The 17,606-nt window shown below is 46.8% G+C and overlaps 1 protein-coding gene across 2 annotated transcripts in view; it reads left to right on the top strand.

The window, feature by feature from the left end:
• Positions 1-17,606, top strand: part of LOC115536286 (CUB and sushi domain-containing protein 3) — a 327,005-nt gene that overhangs the window by 284,540 nt on the left and 24,859 nt on the right. The window contains exons 47-58 of one of the 2 annotated variants that reach the window (XM_030348078.1): positions 548-628; positions 1,087-1,200; positions 1,394-1,582; positions 2,020-2,166; positions 3,126-3,314; positions 3,962-4,147; positions 6,094-6,288; positions 6,759-6,932; positions 9,177-9,350; positions 13,079-13,252; positions 14,263-14,448; positions 15,750-15,923. In XM_030348078.1, coding sequence (XP_030203938.1) covers positions 548-628; positions 1,087-1,200; positions 1,394-1,582; positions 2,020-2,166; positions 3,126-3,314; positions 3,962-4,147; positions 6,094-6,288; positions 6,759-6,932; positions 9,177-9,350; positions 13,079-13,252; positions 14,263-14,448; positions 15,750-15,923 — 1,983 coding nt within the window. Of the gene's footprint in view, positions 1-547; positions 629-1,086; positions 1,201-1,393; positions 1,583-2,019; positions 2,179-3,125; positions 3,315-3,961; positions 4,148-6,093; positions 6,289-6,758; positions 6,933-9,176; positions 9,351-13,078; positions 13,253-14,262; positions 14,449-15,749; positions 15,924-17,606 lie in introns of both variants that reach the window. The other variant, XM_030348077.1, reaches the window with a different exon arrangement.

The following is a 17,606-nucleotide window of genomic DNA, read 5'->3' as shown; positions in this document are numbered from 1 at the left end:
AGGAGAGAAAAAAAACCCTGCTTTAAAAGTTTAACAATACACTAAAAGAGATCTAAAGACATGAAGTGACTGGGTGATGTAAGACTAACTGTTTGGTTTTCTCTCAGGGGGGATCGGGGGTGCATGAGGCGGGCTGATGTAGTGATTGGAGGTGTGCATGGATGTCTGCCTTGGGGCGTCGGTGTGTTTGTCTAGTCGACCAACCGAAATCCAAGGCCTCGCACTTTAAAGGCAGTGGTGGGGGCAGAATGCATCAGCGGCCCGCTTGCCAACGCAAGCTATTTGCCCCCAGAACAGCTGAATCGGTCCGTCCATTCAAGTCAGCCATGTGATTGTCTACTGTTGGTACCCTGGGGGCTGAGATAGTGACTGGATAATGGTTGCAGCGGTACCGAGTTTGAGCTTAAATTTCTGCACGCTACTGCTAACTCCTTATTCTTAATCAAACGGCTTGGATAAAAGTGTCTGCTGATTGAATAAATAATACTAAATCGTTTTCTCTTTGTGACAATGTGCGTGTGTTTGTGTGGGTGTCTCTACCCCCCAGCCTACCAGCTCAGAGTGTGCCAGCCCCCTCCTGAAGTCTCCAACGTCAACCTGTTGATGGAGGACGGAGAGCTGGAGATAGGTGAGTGTGCGTCAGCCGTGCCACTCCACAAACTGTCAGTCAATCACCATCACAAATGTGACAAAAAAAACAACATATATACTGTTCCACTGGGTAGCTGAGAAGGTACTAGCAGAACTACCACTAGTAGTAGTATTAGTACTAGTAGTAGAAGAGGGAGGTGTCTGGAATAAGGGGGGTTCATACCCTTGAGCAAGGTACCTCCTTCCCTTACCCATAACCCATAAAGCCCTTCCTGTGGAGACAGGATGCTGCCTCCACCAGCGCCAGCCCTCCCACCGACCGTGGCGTCGCATACGCATGTGTGTGGGTGACTGAATGTGAAGGACAGACCTAACTGAATATAAATTAACAAATTTTGTTTTTACACTGTCGACAGCCCATTGAAGATATGTATAGAAATATCAAGGGAAGTGAATCATTGAAATATCCTCGCCCACACACACACACACACACAGGTGACATCATCAGGTACCGCTGCCTCCCTGGCTTCTCATTGGTCGGCAGTGAGATCCTGACGTGTCGCCTCGGCGATAGACTGCAGATGGACGGGCCGCCCCCGACCTGTCAAGGTATGTGTGTATGTGTACGTGTCTGTGTGTGTGTGTCCGTGTGTCTGCCTGTGCACGTATTTTCAACTCAATTATTTAATCCTTTTTGAAAACCAGGAAAAGATAATTAATTGCAATTATTTCATTTGTTGAAGACGAATGAAAAATATCCTATAGAGGCCTTGGCCTTGTCCTCTCTTTCACCCCTCACCAGTCCAATGTCCCGCCCACGACGTGCGATACGATTCGTCGGGGGTCATCCTGAGTCCTGGTTGGCCAGAGAGCTACCCCAACCTCCAGATGTGTTCGTGGAGCGTTGCCGTGGAGAAGGGCTACAACGTCACCATCACCTTCGAGAGCTTCCACACCGAGAGGGAGTTTGACGTGCTGGAGATATTCGATGGTACAACGCACGCACGTGCACACACACACACACACACACACACACACACACACACACACACACACACACACACACACACACACACACACACACACACACACACACACACACACACACACACACACACACACACACACTGAAAAAAGAGACACAGAGACAAATATATATATTTTTTTATATTTACTTTTTTGCTCTGTATTAATCCAAGCCCCGAGTGACTGCTGCCCGATGCTCTGTCGATGAGCACATGAACATGAAGCTGAAATAACCACAAAATGAATAAAAACATGCTAAACAATGCCAAATAAATAAGACGCGACACAACCCCGGGCCCTTTCCAGAGAAGTCTCTAAACATTCGTCAAATGTCGTACCCACCCGCCCCTCAACCCACCTGTCCTCCCCTCAACCTTGTCCTCCTTGGTCTCCCCCCCCCAGGCCCCACTGCCAACAGCCCCACCCTGGCCACGCTGAGCGGGGACCTGGCCACGCCCTTCAACATCACCAGCTCCAGCCACCAGTTCCTGGTGCGCTGGGCCTCCGACCACGGCACCAACAAGAGGGGCTTCAGAATCCGCTATGTTGGTGAGTACCAAAGTATGTATCCCGACTTTACTTTACTACTACTCCCTCTTCTGCCTCTTAATGCATGAAGATAAGAAGGGACGCACAGACAAATGGACAGTGATCCTGCTGTGTATATATAGATATTTATAGACATATACTGTATATATATATATATATATATATATATATACATATGTATCAAGCTTCATTGCTGAAGTGCTGTACTGTACAGAGTGAGCGTAGCACTCGGCTGTCCTTCTGTCTGTCCGTCCGACTCCCAGACTATAACCCTACAGGAATCCTTCCATCTCGTGCGTCCCGTCCAAGATGAGGTGTATATTCTTAGAACAAATATCCCCCATCAGCAAAGAAACTGTCGACGCTGACAGCGTTTGCACTCACACTGCGAGCGCAGCCCGCCGGCCCGTGTGGCAGTCTGCCGTCGGATATCGAACCCCTCCACCGGAGCGGCGGTGCATTAAATCTCACCGATTCCTCTTATTCCTCCAGCACAGCCAAACCAGCCGGGGGGGCCGGGGGCTGCGGGGACGTGATGACATGATTCATGTAAAAAAACGATAGAAAGAAAACAATTTGCTGCAGGAAAGCCGTAATGACTGCAGGGATCATTTGGTCATTAAACACCGCCGGCGGAGATGTAGCATGCCTGTCATAAATACGATGGCTTGTTAAAAACATGATTGCAATCAAGTGGACGCCGCCTTTTCGTGCAGTTCGTTGTTTATTTATCCGCCGCCGTCGTGTGCGATGTCGCGGCGTAATCAACACACACGGCGATCTAAGTGACACACACACACACACACCGCTGCGATTGTCGGGCCCGGGCGCTAGTTGGGAAGCTCGCTCGGCGCGGCCTCCTGTGCAGTGAGGTTATCGACCTGGCGGGGTGTGATTCATGTCTGTCCGTCCGTATGTCCGCCCCCCCATCCCGTCCCGTCCCCTTTGCGTTCCTCCAGCGCTGTACTGTTCCACGCCGGACTCCCCGCTGCACGGCTCCATCTCGTCCCAGACGGGCGGCCACGTCAACAGCGTGGTGCGCTGGGCCTGCGACCGCGGTTACCGTCTCCTGGGCAACGCCACCGGCACCTGCCGCCGCACGCCGGCCGGGTACCACAACTGGGACTCGCCCGTGCCCGCCTGCCAAGGTGGGTGCTGTGTGTGTGGACTGTGTGTGTTTGGGTTACTTATTTTGGCGTGTGTGTTTGTGTGTGTGTGTGTCCGCTACGTCTTTGTGTTTGTGTGCTGTCTGTGTTTGAGTGTGTGTTGAGGTTATTTCGGTGTGTGTTTGTGAATTGCTGCGTCTTTTTAAGTGTGTGTGTGTCTGCTGTGTGTTTCTGAGCTGTCTTTGTGTGTGTGTATGTGATTGTGTTTGTTTGGTGTGTGTGTGTGTGTGTGTGTGTGTGTGTGTGTGTGTGTGTGTGTGTGTGTGTGTGTGTGTGTGTGTGTGTGTGTGTGTGTGTTCTGTGTGTGTGTGTGTTCTGTGTGTGTGTGTGTGTGTGTGAGTTTTCTATCTTGTCCCTCAGAGGTCTTAGGGTGAGGAAGGGTTGTGTAATGTCAGCCTGTGAAGCCCTTTGGGACAGGAAATCTGATTAATTAAGCGCCTTAAATCCACTGCCATTGACATTTACAATATTCAAATCATGAAAAAACACAGTTTACCGCCCAAAACGTCCAGAACAGAGTTGAAGGCAAAATTTCATTGTGTGTGTGCGTAAGTGTCCGTGCCCACTCCTGTGTCTCCTCATCCTCCTAACCGGCCACCGTGTGTCATCCCCCCCCCCCCCAATCACAGCGGTGTCCTGCGGGGCCCCCAAGGCGCCGGCTAACGGCGGCGTGCTCACCTCGGACTACTCGGTGGGCACGCGCGTGTCCTACTTCTGCAGCGACGGCTACCGGCTGTCCAGCAAGGAGCTGACCTCCGCCGTGTGCCAGCCCGACGGCACCTGGAGCAACCACAACAAGATCCCCCGCTGCTCCGGTAAGAGCTAGGGGCCTTCTGGAGGGTTCTGGGGTCCCCCCCCCCCCCCAATGTCTGCAGCCTCACCTGGAGGCATCCTTGAGCCAGATGCCCCTCCCCCTTTTACCGCTCCTTTATGGTAAGGCAAGGCAAGGCAACTTTATTTATATAGCACTTTTCATACACAAGGCAGACTCAAAGTGCTTCACATATAAACAGTGTCATACAATTAAATAAAATAATAGGTAAGTAAAAGAAAAACATATGCAAAAAATAGAAAGTTAAAAAGGCATTTTAGTATTAAAATAGAAAATAAAGGCAAAGTTATTTAGCAGAAAGCTATAGCAAACATAAAAGTCTTCAGTCTTGTTTTAAAGGTGCTCAGAGTTGGGGCAAGTCTTAAATCCTCTGGAAGTTTATTCCAGCTATTTGTTGCGTAGTAACTAAATCCTGCTTTCCCATGTTTTGTGTTTACTCTGGGGATAATTAACAGATTAGTCTCGGAGCTTCTTAGTGGTCTAAAAGGCTGATGTAGTGGAAGCATATCAGTTAAATATTTTGGGCCTAAACCATGTAAGGATTTATAGGTAAGCAACATGATTTTAAAATCAATTCTCTGACTTACAGGAAGCCAATGTAACGATTTCAGAATTGGTGTAATATGATCAAATCTTTTGGTCTTTGTTAGAACTCTAGCAGCACTGTGTTATTTAGACATTGTGGAAAGGAGTTTCTGCTCAGTATGTATCGTACTTCTAACCATGTGACTACTGGCTCAAAAGGTAGCATGTTTTAGTGAAGCATTTTCCACTGTTGTCATACCGCCAAAGACGATGTCAGTGCAACTAGCCTCGATGCTACGTTAAGTGGTTTGCTGGCGTTATACATCGAACGGTGAAGTGGCTTTCTAGCAACAAACGCACGCTATGAGGACAGGTAGAGTTGACTCTTAAGCCCATATCACAAAGAGCGTGAGTCTCATTTCTGTAGTGCAGCCAAGAAATAGAGGTAGAAGCTTGTACTAACATATTTACATTTTTATTTCATTAACATCGAGGGCATTTAGCAGACGCTTTTATCCCAAACGACTTGCAATAAGTACATTTGTCAAATGAAAGAGAAACAATATATCGCTGTTGTTAAAGTAAGGATGTTCATAAAACCAAGTGCCAAGCACTCACAACCACTAGATTAACCCCTTCTTCGTACACAACAAAGATAGCAAGGAGCTAAGATGCTCAATGCTAAGTACTATTTTTGGGTGCAAGGACATACAACATACAATAAGTGTGTACATTAAGTGCCAGGACGTACAACATACAATAAGCGTGTACATTAAGTGCCAGGACGTACAACATACAATAAGCGTGTACATTAAGATCCAGGATGTACAACATACAATAAGCGTGTACATTAAGTGCCAGGACGTACAACATACAATAAGCGTGTACATTAAGATCCAGGATGTACAACATACAATAAGCGTGTACATTAAGATCCAGGATGTACAACATACAATAAGTGAGTACATTAAGTGCCAGGACGTACAACATACAATAAGTGAGTACATTAAGTGCCAGGACGTACAACATACAATAAGCGTGTACATTAAGTGCCAGGACGTACAACATACAATAAGCGTGTACATTAAGATCCAGGATGTACAACATACAATAAGCGTGTACATTAAGATCCAGGATGTACAACATACAATAAGTGAGTACATTAAGTGCCAGGACGTACAACATACAATAAGTGAGTACATTAAGTGCCAGGACGTACCACATACAATAAGTGTGTAAGAGGGTTGTGGGGGGGGGGGGGGGGGGGGGGGAAGCTATACGGAGTCTAGGTGAACTCTGAACAAGTGGGACTTATTGAGCGTCCGTCGCGACACGGTGGTGTGCTCTGGGCTGCCCCGCCTGGACCCGGACCCTCCCTCACGCTGTCGGTTCGTTCCGTTCTAGTGGTGGTCTGTCCCAGCATCGGCTCCTTCTCCCTGGAGCACGGGCGCTGGAGGATCGTGAACGGCTCCCACTACGAGTACAAGACCCGCATCGTGTTCACCTGCGACCCGGGCTACTACCGCCTGGGCCCCGCCCACATCGAGTGCCTGCCCAATGGCGCGTGGAGCTGGAGGAACGACCGGCCCCACTGCCAGAGTACGTTCTCGTCCATCGGTTTCTTGTTGTTGTTGTTTTAAATCGGAATGTATTTGTTATGCATAGTCATAAGGAATTTATAGTAAGGTGCAAGTTATTTGAAGGTTATTTTAAGTATAGAATGTTATGAAATGCTTTGTTGCCTTCTTTAAGAAAACTACCAAATAATACACAATAATATAACAATATATATTAGATACAAAAATATAACTAAATATACAATTGGGACCAAAGGAAGGAATCCAGTTAATGGAAGTACCATTGAAATACCAGAGATTGTTTTCAAGGATAATATTTACAACGGTCACTGAATAACTAAACATAGAAATCTGAATTAAACAGTCCCACATCCATTCAACAATACGTTCTACTCGTATCGACGTATAGACTCATATAGACCCTGTGCTCAACGTTTACCCTGTTCCCCGGTCCGTCCCTGCACCGTTCGGGTCGCTGCGTTCCCTCTGCAGTCATCTCATGCGGAGAACTCCCGTCGCCCACCAACGGGAGGAAGATCGGCACCCAGACCAGCTTCAGCGCCACGGCCATCTTCACCTGCGACACGGGCTTCATGCTGGTGGGCTCGGCCGTCAGGGAGTGCCTCTCCTCGGGCCTGTGGAGCGGCAGCGAGACGCGGTGCCTGGGTACGTAGACGGGTGGAGAACCTGCCTCCAAACAAAGCTTTTTGGTTTGTTTTGAATGGCTCTTTTAATTATTTTTTACCTTACTTTTTATCCTCAGATTGGGTCAGATTGCTCCAGTTTTTCCGGTCGTTATTTCCTTTTGATCATTTTATGAAGGCTTTACTCATTCCAATCTGAGTTTTATTGCCGTGTAATCTACTTTTAACCGGCCCCTTAAGCCATCGGAAACGTTCTGAATAAATAACAATTATACTATTATAAATCCAATAGCGTGCTTAATGTGATACAAATGTCGCAAGCAGCACAATATAATTATGATGTGATCTCTGATTGATGAGTGTGAATGTATCTCATCTTGTCTCGTGTGAGCCTCCTTCCTCTGGAAATGGTAACCTTTTAAGCAGGATGTTTATATTCCCTTCCTTCTGGCCAAAAAATGACCCTTTCAGCTTGGATCCAGCGCTGTTCTCGAATCAGTATACCCTGTGGTCTACTCCTACTTCATGACCTACACACTAAACATTACAATCCCCCCATAGAGTCCTTGTACTTTGCTCTTCGCTCTTCTGATCCTGTTGATATGTTGTGTCAGTAAATGCACGTGATTCAGCCTTTACACCTCAGAGAGGTTGGCTGATCCTGGCATACGAATGGCTCTCTGTCTTCCCAGGGCTATGCTTTAGTAAAACACACCCTGGACGCTTGTCTTAACGTGTCAGGCTCCAAGTTTTACCCCATGCTCCCCATGTCCTCTCAGTCATGCTGCTGACCACTTGACACATGCTGTAAGACCCCCCTGCTCGTTCATTCCGGACACACAAATCGTGACCTCAATCCGCGCAGAACGCTGCAGCCAGAGAGTGCGTTTAAACTCTCCAATGCACCCCAGAGCCACACAGGCTCAAGCTCAGACCCTTTATAAAATGTTGTCTTCTTTTAAAAGAAGCCCTGATAGTTGAATAAGTACTGCGGTGTAAACCACCTAAAGCATACAGCGGTTATTGGGAAGACCTAGATGTGTTTTCAATTCAAGTATTTTTTGGTGTTTTGGCTTTCATTTTGTCCCCTCCACTACTTTTATGAAGGCCGTTATTCATGTCTAACTAATGCTGAGGAGACACTAAGCAGGAGTTGATACTTGATTGTTATCAGTGATTTCTACTTAAACACTGACTGGTCTTAAGAAATACTGCTTCAGTCGGACAACATGTGACTCATTGTGGACGTTTGATATTGACGACTACAATTAAAAGAGAAATACTGCTGTGTGTATGTTTGTGTGTGTGTGTGTGTGTGTGTGTGTGTATACCTGCGTGTCTGTCCGTGTGTGTGAAGATAGGTATCAGTTTTATGTTCTTCAAAGAGCGACGGGCCGAGTGGAATCTCGAATGAGAATCTTGTTTGATCCTAATCGCATCAGTTTAATTCTCCAATGCCTGACTCTGTAGATTCCAAAAGTCTTGTAAACCAATGCTAAACAAACCTGGAGCCCACCCCGAATACACACACACACACACACACACACACACACACACACACACACACACACACACACACACACACACACACACACACACACACACACACACACACACACACTCACACTTATTTGATACGCTTGATTGTTAGCGGGCAGAACGCTTGTGTGGACGTCAAGGTGGATTTGTCTCTATTAGTTGTGTTTGAAGTGCCGCAGCCACACTCTCCCTAATAGGAATAAAAAAAACATGCTAACAGCTAGGGACGTAGCCATTAGCCGGGACAGTGTAATCAATGCTCTGATGCAGACATTAGCAGACGCAGATAAGAGACCAGAAAAAACCGCGCTTGGACAAATGAACTCGGGCTTCATGTTGCCCGACTTGCGATTTGCAACGTGATGAAATTTTAAATGAGACATCAAAGCTTGCTTATGTTAACGCATTGGCTGTTTTAATAACACATTTCTCTCCCTGTCTCTGCCTATCTCTCCCTGTCTCTCTTTCTATCTCTCTCTCTCTCTCTCTCTCTCTCTCTCTCTCTCTCTCTCTCTCTCTCTCTCTCTCTCTCTCTCTTCCTCCCATCACTCCATCACCCCTCTCTCTCTCTCTCTCTCTCTCTCTCTCTCTCTCTCTCTCTCTCTCTCTCTCTCTCTCTCTCTCTCTTCCTCCCATCACTCTCTATGCCTCTATATGTCTCTGCCTTCCCCCTCTCTGTCTCTATGTCTCTCTCTCCCCCCTCACTGTGTGTGTTTGTGTCTTCTAGCCGGCCATTGTGGGATCCCAGAGAGCATCGTGAACGGTCAGGTGATCGGCGAGAACTTTGGTTACCGGGACACGGTGGTGTACCAGTGTTTACCGGGATTCAGACTGATCGGCTCCTCGGTGAGGATCTGTCTCCAAGACAACCAGTGGTCCGGACAACTTCCTGTGTGCATACGTAAGTGGTTGCGCACACACACACACACACACACACACACACACACACACACACACACACACACACACACACACACACACACACACACACACACACACACATAGAGCTGGGTTTCGTTTCAAATTTCAAGAATCGATTCGATTCCGATTTTTAAGTTTCAGAATCGATTTTTTCCGATTTTCTCAGATTCGATCCGATTCGATCCGATTTTGATCTGATTTCCGATTCGATCCGATTTCGATTCGATCCGGGGGTTAATGTTATTAAAAAATGAAAAATGTATTTGAACCGTTTCCTTCACTTCATGACTGTGTAGAGAAGCAACATATTAATACTAGTATTATATCAATATTAAACAGCAAATCTTACAAGTATTGGTAGTTACTGATGGCTGGAAGACTGATGAAAAGGTTAAGGGTCAATCTACCTTCAAGAAAGATAATTCAGGACAATAAATGGAGGACATCATTGAGGTGACTATATCTGCAACAGTGGATTCCTACTGGGACACTAACCAGTGCATTATTATTATGCTTGAAAATAATTAAGAATCCACCCAAAAGCGGTTGCTACCAAAAGCATTTTTATTTAAAAACTGTGCACACTTAATAAACTGAGAAGTACTGAAACTGAAAAAAAAAAAAAAAAAAAAATGTTATTAAAAAAAATCGATCTTTGGACGTATGAATCGATAATCGGTCATTAATATGCGAATCGATTAAAAATCGAAAAATCGATTTTTTCAACACAGCTCTACACACACACACACACACACACACACACACATGTGCGTGCACGCGCATGCGCACACAACAACAAGATACAGTATCGATGCGGCAGGATAGTCTCGTTGTTAGGGAGACCCCGGGTACGATTCCCAGTGTCAGCAGTCAAGTTGTGGGCAACGTTGACCTAGATGGCCCCTACCCTGATGCCATATCATCGTTCTCTCTAGGTCACATTGGGTAAAGGCGTCTCCCCAATGACTAAATGGTATGGTAATAGTTAACAGCTGATGAACATTGGTTACCAGTGGTAGAGAGATTCTGAATCAAATGTACAGACGTTTCTATGTTCCTTGATGGTAAGCATTTTGCCACTCTTTCTCTGCCAGTGTTCGGTCCAGTTTTTGTGTTTCTTATTGTGGGAATTGGAATACAATAAAACTGTGAATGGCAGTTAGATGACTTTATGACAGAGGCTCGCAGAGAAAAATAATAGAATCGTAATTCCATGCCCCTGGTGGTCCCCCAAGCGGGTACTTGTGTGGAAGTTTGTATCAATACGGTTTAGAATTGGAGTCAAAATGAGGGTCATTTTACCAGAATGTAGGATTCTAAACTAATATCACTTTGGGTGGGAATTCCATAAACGAAAATTGAATTTTCGGTTGAATTACACTCTAGCAAGAGACCCGATGGTTAGCAAGTGTATTTGAAAAGCATTGGCACCCACACACCATCAACCGACCCCCCCAAAGACCATTTGTCTCTCCCCATTAAACCAACAGCTAAACCCCCACCTTCATAAGATGGTAATCATTGTGAGTTTAGCCCTGGGGTAAACTTGATATAGGCGCCATTGTAAAGTCGACATTTAATCAGCGTGATAGCCGATTAAGGCAGAATAATAATTATGTTAATAGGAATAGGTGTATAATTTTAATTTGTGTGTGTGTGTGTGTTTGCATTTCTGTGCGTTTGCATTTCTGTGGGTGTGTGTATGCATGCACGTGTGTATGTTTGCCGGTGTATGCGTGCGGCTGTGAGTGTATGAGGGTGCATGTGTGTGTGAGGATATGTGTGTGGGTGTGTGAGATGATGTGTGTGTGTGTGTGCGTGTGTGTGTGCGTGTGTGTGTGTGTGTGTGTGTGTGTGTGTGTGTGTGTGTGTGTGTGTGTGTGTGTGTGTGTGTGTGTGTGTGTGTGTGTGTGTGTGTGTGTGCACGACTGCACGACTGCGCGTGTGTCTGCCCAGTGAGGTGTGGGTAAAATGAATAGCCCTGCTGGGGGGGGACTAATGGAGGAGCCTTTGACAGTTGGAGGCTAACTGTGAAAATCTGACAAATTTAGCTTTCTGCCGAAGCCGGGTGGTTTTTGGCAGCCTGTGTGTGTGTGTGTGTGTGTGTGTGTGTGTGTGTGTGTGTGTGTGTGTGTGTGTGTGTGTGTGTGTGTGTGTGTGTGTGTGTGTGTGTGTGTGTGTGTGTGTGTGTGTGTGTGTGTGTGTTCGGAGGACATGGGCCATTCCTAGCCAAAAGGACGCATCATTTTCCATCGACAGAATTGAAAGATTAGAGGACTTTGTGTTGAGGATCCTCTCCCAACGTGGTGCAAATGCTAATGCACTCTCCCTCCCAGGTCGAACGCAAGCAACGGCAGAGACTATTAATATACCGATTGTATTTTATTCCTACATGCCCTTTAACTGATCTTCAACTAGAATGCAAATGTCACAGACCTAAAGTTAACCAGCGTCTGCGTTAGTTTGCTCTGTACAACTTTCAGCATTAAACATTGAACACGCTGCCTGGTGGATCTAACACAGTATCTAAATATATATATATATATATATATATAGATAAATCTATACGTGTGCAAACAGACTACTGATTCCGCACAAAATGGAGTGTTTGGTGCTTGTGTGTGTTGAGCGTTTGCGCTGGGCTGTTTTTCTACCGAGGTTATTCATGCAAAAGTTATTGAAGGAAATCATTTCAGAACAAAATTATACTGCAATTATGGAGATGAGAGGCTCTTGTTGAGAGACGCAAACACTGAATGATGATGAGAGCGTCTGCACACGCACAAATGAGTGCGTGTGTGTATGTGTGTGTGTGCGCGTGTGTGTGTGCGTGTGTGTGTGTGCGTCTGTCACGCACACGCACTCACAAATGAGTGCGTGTGTGTATGTGTGTGTGTGCGCGTGTGTGTGTGCGTGTGTGTGTGTGCGTCTGTCTGTGGGCTTAAAAGAGAAAGAGAGTGACAAGACTGATTGGGTTTGTTTGTAGATCCATGCCCCCTGGATATGCTGACGGTGTCAGATAAATTTGTATCTTGGGCAAACAAACGAACGCATCTGATTTGCAGCGATCAACTGAGTAAGACCTTGCCTTCCCAACCTTCGCCCCCCCCCCCCCCCCCCCCCCCCCCGTCTCCCCAGGTCTATTTCCCGCCCTCTTCTCTTCGTCGTCTCTCATCAACTTTGTTTTTCTCCCTCTCTTCTTCTTTTCCATTTCCACTTACACCTCCCCTCGGTATCCTTTCCTCTGCTCCCCACTTGCTCTTCTCCTCCTCTCACCTCGTCGCCCCTCAATGTCCTCCCCCCTATCTCCCCAACCTGCTCTCCACTCCTCCTCCCAGTCCTTCTCTCCTATCACTCACTCTACCAGAAAGGTAGAGTGAGGGCAATGGAGTGAAAGAGCAAAATAAGTTTGTGACTCTGGCTTTGGCTGTTGAGACCTGAGCATGAAACCACACATCACACAGGTTAGGTTGCGGACATCGGGGAATCGAATCCTGGACTTCTCGGCAGGGAATAGAACTAACCGCTGCATCATACCTGCCGTTACAACGGCCTATAGTCTTCTGTTTCTTTCCTTCTATTTCTTCTGTATGAAAGCATTAAAGATGATGTTGATTAGTATTTGTTTTCTGAACCATACTTAATAATGCTGTGTAAATCAATTTGGTGAATCAATATTGATATCCTTCCACTTCCTGCTCCTTACAGCCATCAGCTGTGGACATCCCGGAAGTCCCATATACGGTCGCACGGTGGGAAACGGCTTCAACCTCAACGACGTGGTCAGCTTCGTGTGTAACCGTGGTTACGAGATGGAGGGGCCCGCACGGGCTCAGTGTCAGGCCAACCGACAGTGGAGCCACCCGCCCCCAACGTGTAAAGGTGGGGAGAAAAGTTAAGTCTGTTCACCCCTAACCTTGTCCTGAACAGTACCCCCCCCCCCCCCCCCAACATGCTATGATACCCCAACCCCCCCCCCCCCCCCCCCCCGCCCCTCCTCCTTCACCCCTTTTCTAACAGCCCCTTACTCTGAGTAGTCTCGGCATGAACCCTGACCCCTCTCTCCCTATAACTTCACAGCCATATTAATTAGAAACAAACATCTCCACCAAGAAACGACCTAGCTCTCCCAACTGACAAAAGGCTCCACTCTGAAATACAGCAGAGAAAGGTTGAGTGAATAGAAAATCCCCGGCCTTATGCTGGGATTGTTGAAGTGCTTGTACAGATACACAGAGACACAATAGCAGCCTAAATTGTCAAAAGTAAATCAAACTTTCACGCAAAATTAGGATTCCAGGAATCAAAGCAAGCAAGATCAGTTAAGAACAAATGACTTAAGAGCAAGGAATATGAGTTATATCTTTAAGGATGATGTGTGAATCTGAAAACTCATCCCCCCGTTTACAGAACCCTTTCACACTGCATGTCCTTACTCACATCCTAACTGTCCACGCCCTCCGGATTCCCCTTCACACCTAAATGCATGTGTGTTGGGTTAATACCTCTAATGCTCTCTCTAGTGCCCTTGAGCAAGGCACTGACCTGGATTATCTTCCCATGTGCCACTCTGTGAATGTGCCCACCCCCTTCTCCCCTTTATCACCAAAGGCTAGAGGATATATCTCCAAGAAGTCAATTATTTTATACAGTATATGCCATTGTAAAATGCAGTCATTATTACCGTACTTTAGCATGCTAATACGACTGCATTAAAATGACATTAAGATGTGCATCGCTAAGAGACGATGGAAATGACCCTAGCTGGTTCATACCTAATAACACATATCTTCCAATCTGTGTCTTTGTGTTTGTACATGTTTGTGCATTTGTGTGTGTGTGTGTGTGTGTGTATGTGTGTGCATCTCTCCCGTCTGCCCCTATGTGTATAGTGGTGAATTGTTCAGATCCAGGCATTCCCCCAAATTCAATTCGCCAGAGCAAAATTGAGTACGGGAACTTCACGTTTGGCACCGTTGTGTTCTACGACTGCAACCCGGGATACTACCTGTTCGGATCACCTGTGCTCACCTGTCAACCCACCGGCCAATGGGACAAGCCCTTACCTGAGTGCATAGGTGAGTACAATACGTTGTCAACGTCCATAGATGGTCGGTCCAACTGAAACGTTTATCATCAGTTTTTGCGATTTATTTAGTTTTCGGAACAATAGGTCAATCGACAATTTTTTATTTGACAAAGTCAGAAAATTCTTTATAAATACAACAATACACGGAAAAACCAACAAATAAGACAGACGAGAAAAATAAATAAATAGGAAAGCGAAAATGTAATAAATAAGGAAAACAGCAAGTAAGAATCCATTGATTGAATAAATCTCTGCCTGGCCCCTAGTGCATCTCTTTTGTCTGCCAGATGAGATAATAACACAAGATAAACTTTAGATCACTACTGCTGTTCTCCCAGATGGGAAAACAGGGTGTTACAGCGTCTCAATTACAGGCTAGTGACATCATTAAAAAGAGATTACAGAAACCTAACGCAAGACTATGGAAGCAACTACAAAGACGCGTTCATCTATACAAGCAGTAGTATGAGCAGAATGTACTTTCTGGAACTCCTACCAGTAGAGGTTAAGACTAGTATATGCTGATATTGCAGACGTTGTATCTAGTTTGGGATGATCAATGCTCTCCATTGTACCTTTTATGTAGAAATCACATGTATTATCAATCAGGTATCGATATACAGCGTATCTGAGTGAGTTGAGACTGATCAACCCGTTACGTTCTACCCATACCTTCACTGTAATATATACAGCGTATCTGAGTGAGTTGAGAGTGATCAACATGTTATGTTCTACCCATACCTTCACTGTAATATATACAGCGTATCTGAGTGAGTTGAGAGTGATCAACATGTTACGTTCTACCCATACCTTCACTGTAATATATACAGCGTATCTGAGTGAGTTGAGAGTGATCAACATGTTATGTTCTACCCATACCTTCACTGTAATATATACAGCGTATCTGAGTGGGTCGAGAGTGATCAACATGTTATGTTCTACCCATACCTTCACTGTAATATATACAGCGTATCTGAGTGGGTTGAGAGTGATCAACATGTTATGTTCTACCCATACCTTCACTGTAATATATACAGCGTATCTGAGTGAGTTGAGAGTGATCAACATGTTATGTTCTACCCATACCTTCACTGTAATATATACAGCATATCTGAGTGGGTTGAGAGTGATCAACATGTTATGTTCTACCCATACCTTCACTGTAATATATACAGCGTATCTGAGTGGGTTGAGAGTGATCAACATGTTATATTTCACCTATACCTCCACATGTATCCCATGGTACATCATTATAAACACAACATATCGCTGTCCTTCCTCCCCACCCAGTGGTGGACTGCGGGCACCCTGGCTCCCCACCCAACGGCCTGCTGAGCGGGGAGAAGTTCACCTTCGCCTCCACAGTGCGCTACTCTTGCGCGGGGGGGCGGCAGCTCAAGGGGGAGTCCTCCCGGACCTGTCAGCTCAACGGGGTGTGGAGCGCACCCATGCCCTTCTGCTCAGGTAAGGGGGGGGGGGGGGGGGGGGGGGGTTGGTGACCCCGTCTCGCCGTGTGGGTCCCCGTGTTGTAGGGGAGGTCCGTGGAGAGGGGGCTGGTGACGAAGGGAGAGGGGAGTGGATGGGAGGTGGAGCGTGAGACAGACATGTGGAGGAGTTTAACAGTTTAAGAGATCTCACACCAAGCTTTTTATCAAAGGCTGAGGGGTGTTGGGAGGGAGGGGTGGTGGTTGTGTGTAGGGGGGTCTTGAAGTTCACGTGAAGGAAGCATGTGTTAACGCAGTCGGGTGTGGAGATCCCCATGTCTCTCTCGCTCTCTCCCTCTCCCTCTCGTTCTCTCTCTCTCTCTTCTCTCCGGCCCTAATAACACACTCGCCCTTCTCTACCGCTTGCATGGTGTGATGTGGCAGGGAGGGGGGATTGGTTGGAAATAGTTGGTTGAATAATGAGCACCTTGAACCGCGGAGAAAAGGTGTCAACCGAGAGAGAAGGTACACCTCCGGGGCTTCACCGGTGGAAAGACCTCTTTCCCGCCAATTTCGTTTTCCTCTTTTCTTTCTTGTTTCACCTTTTTTCCCCCCCTCGTGGTGTCCTGTGTGAACAGACCTCGCCTGATCTCCGCCGGAGATTCAAAGACTAGGAAAAGTGACCATTTCTTCAAACCTTGAAACGAGGATGAAAGATGGGTTCAAACGGTGGACAGGGAGGCCGGGAAACGATGGGGGAGGGGGTGATGAAGTACCATTGGGGGGGGGGGCGGTCATAAATATGGGTTGCCGGTGGTAGTGCTAAAGGTTAGCAATGAAGGGGAAAAGGATTCATGGATGAAATGGCAGCGAACGTGCAGCTAGACCCGTGGGGGTGGGGGGGGGGGGAGGAGAGAGAGAGAGAGAGAGAGAACCCCTGCTCAACATGTCCACCGGGCTCGGACACGCACCCATGACCTTCCAACGGACGCGTCGGAATATATGGGTCCACGGAGACAGGCGGGCAGCGATGCACAAACGCGCTGCTTATGCCTAATTAACCTTTGGCTGCACTGCCGCGCTTCGCCACGGTAACCGAGGGCGCAGCGGTATGAGCACGCTGGCAATGATTGACAGCGTCCTAGGCCATGGTTACCAGGACGGGGCGGCGAGAACGTTTCTTCTTTTTGGCGGTAGGCCTACGTGACCGATTTGTTTTGCGCGTCGTTAAAAATGCAAGAAAGTTGAGGCGCAGCGAGAGGATTTATTGATTCAGGGGCCCCAGCCCAGGAAAATGATCAAAACAACTGTCAGAACAAGAGAAAAGAACAGCACTATGAATCTATTTTTTATCCGGGAGTCCTGCTATGCTAGCATGATTCTGGAGACTAGAACCTTCCCCCCCCCCCCCCCCCCCCCTCTTACACACGCACACACACGCAAACACACACACACACACAAACACACAGTATTTGGCATTCATAAACAAGGTGTCAAAATCCCATAACCCCACTGCAGATGGATTTGCGAGGTGCATGAATTTAGTCTCTAGTCCGGAAAAACCGAAAGTCCCGGGAATCTCTCATGGGAACACTCTTTGTAGAGTTTTTGACTAATAAAACATTGTGGTTCACAGTGATAGTATCAGGGGATCAGCCAGTGGACTGAGTTTAAGGGTAATGATGCAGAAACAATGTTTGACCCTTGGCTGACCGTGCTAACC

The sequence above is a fragment of the Gadus morhua genome, chromosome 22, assembly GCF_902167405.1.
Source record: "Gadus morhua chromosome 22, gadMor3.0, whole genome shotgun sequence".
In the NCBI taxonomy this organism is placed as follows: Eukaryota; Metazoa; Chordata; class Actinopteri; order Gadiformes; family Gadidae; genus Gadus; species Gadus morhua.
Note: the sequence above shows the minus strand (reverse complement) of the source record. Positions and strands in the feature narration are given on the sequence as shown.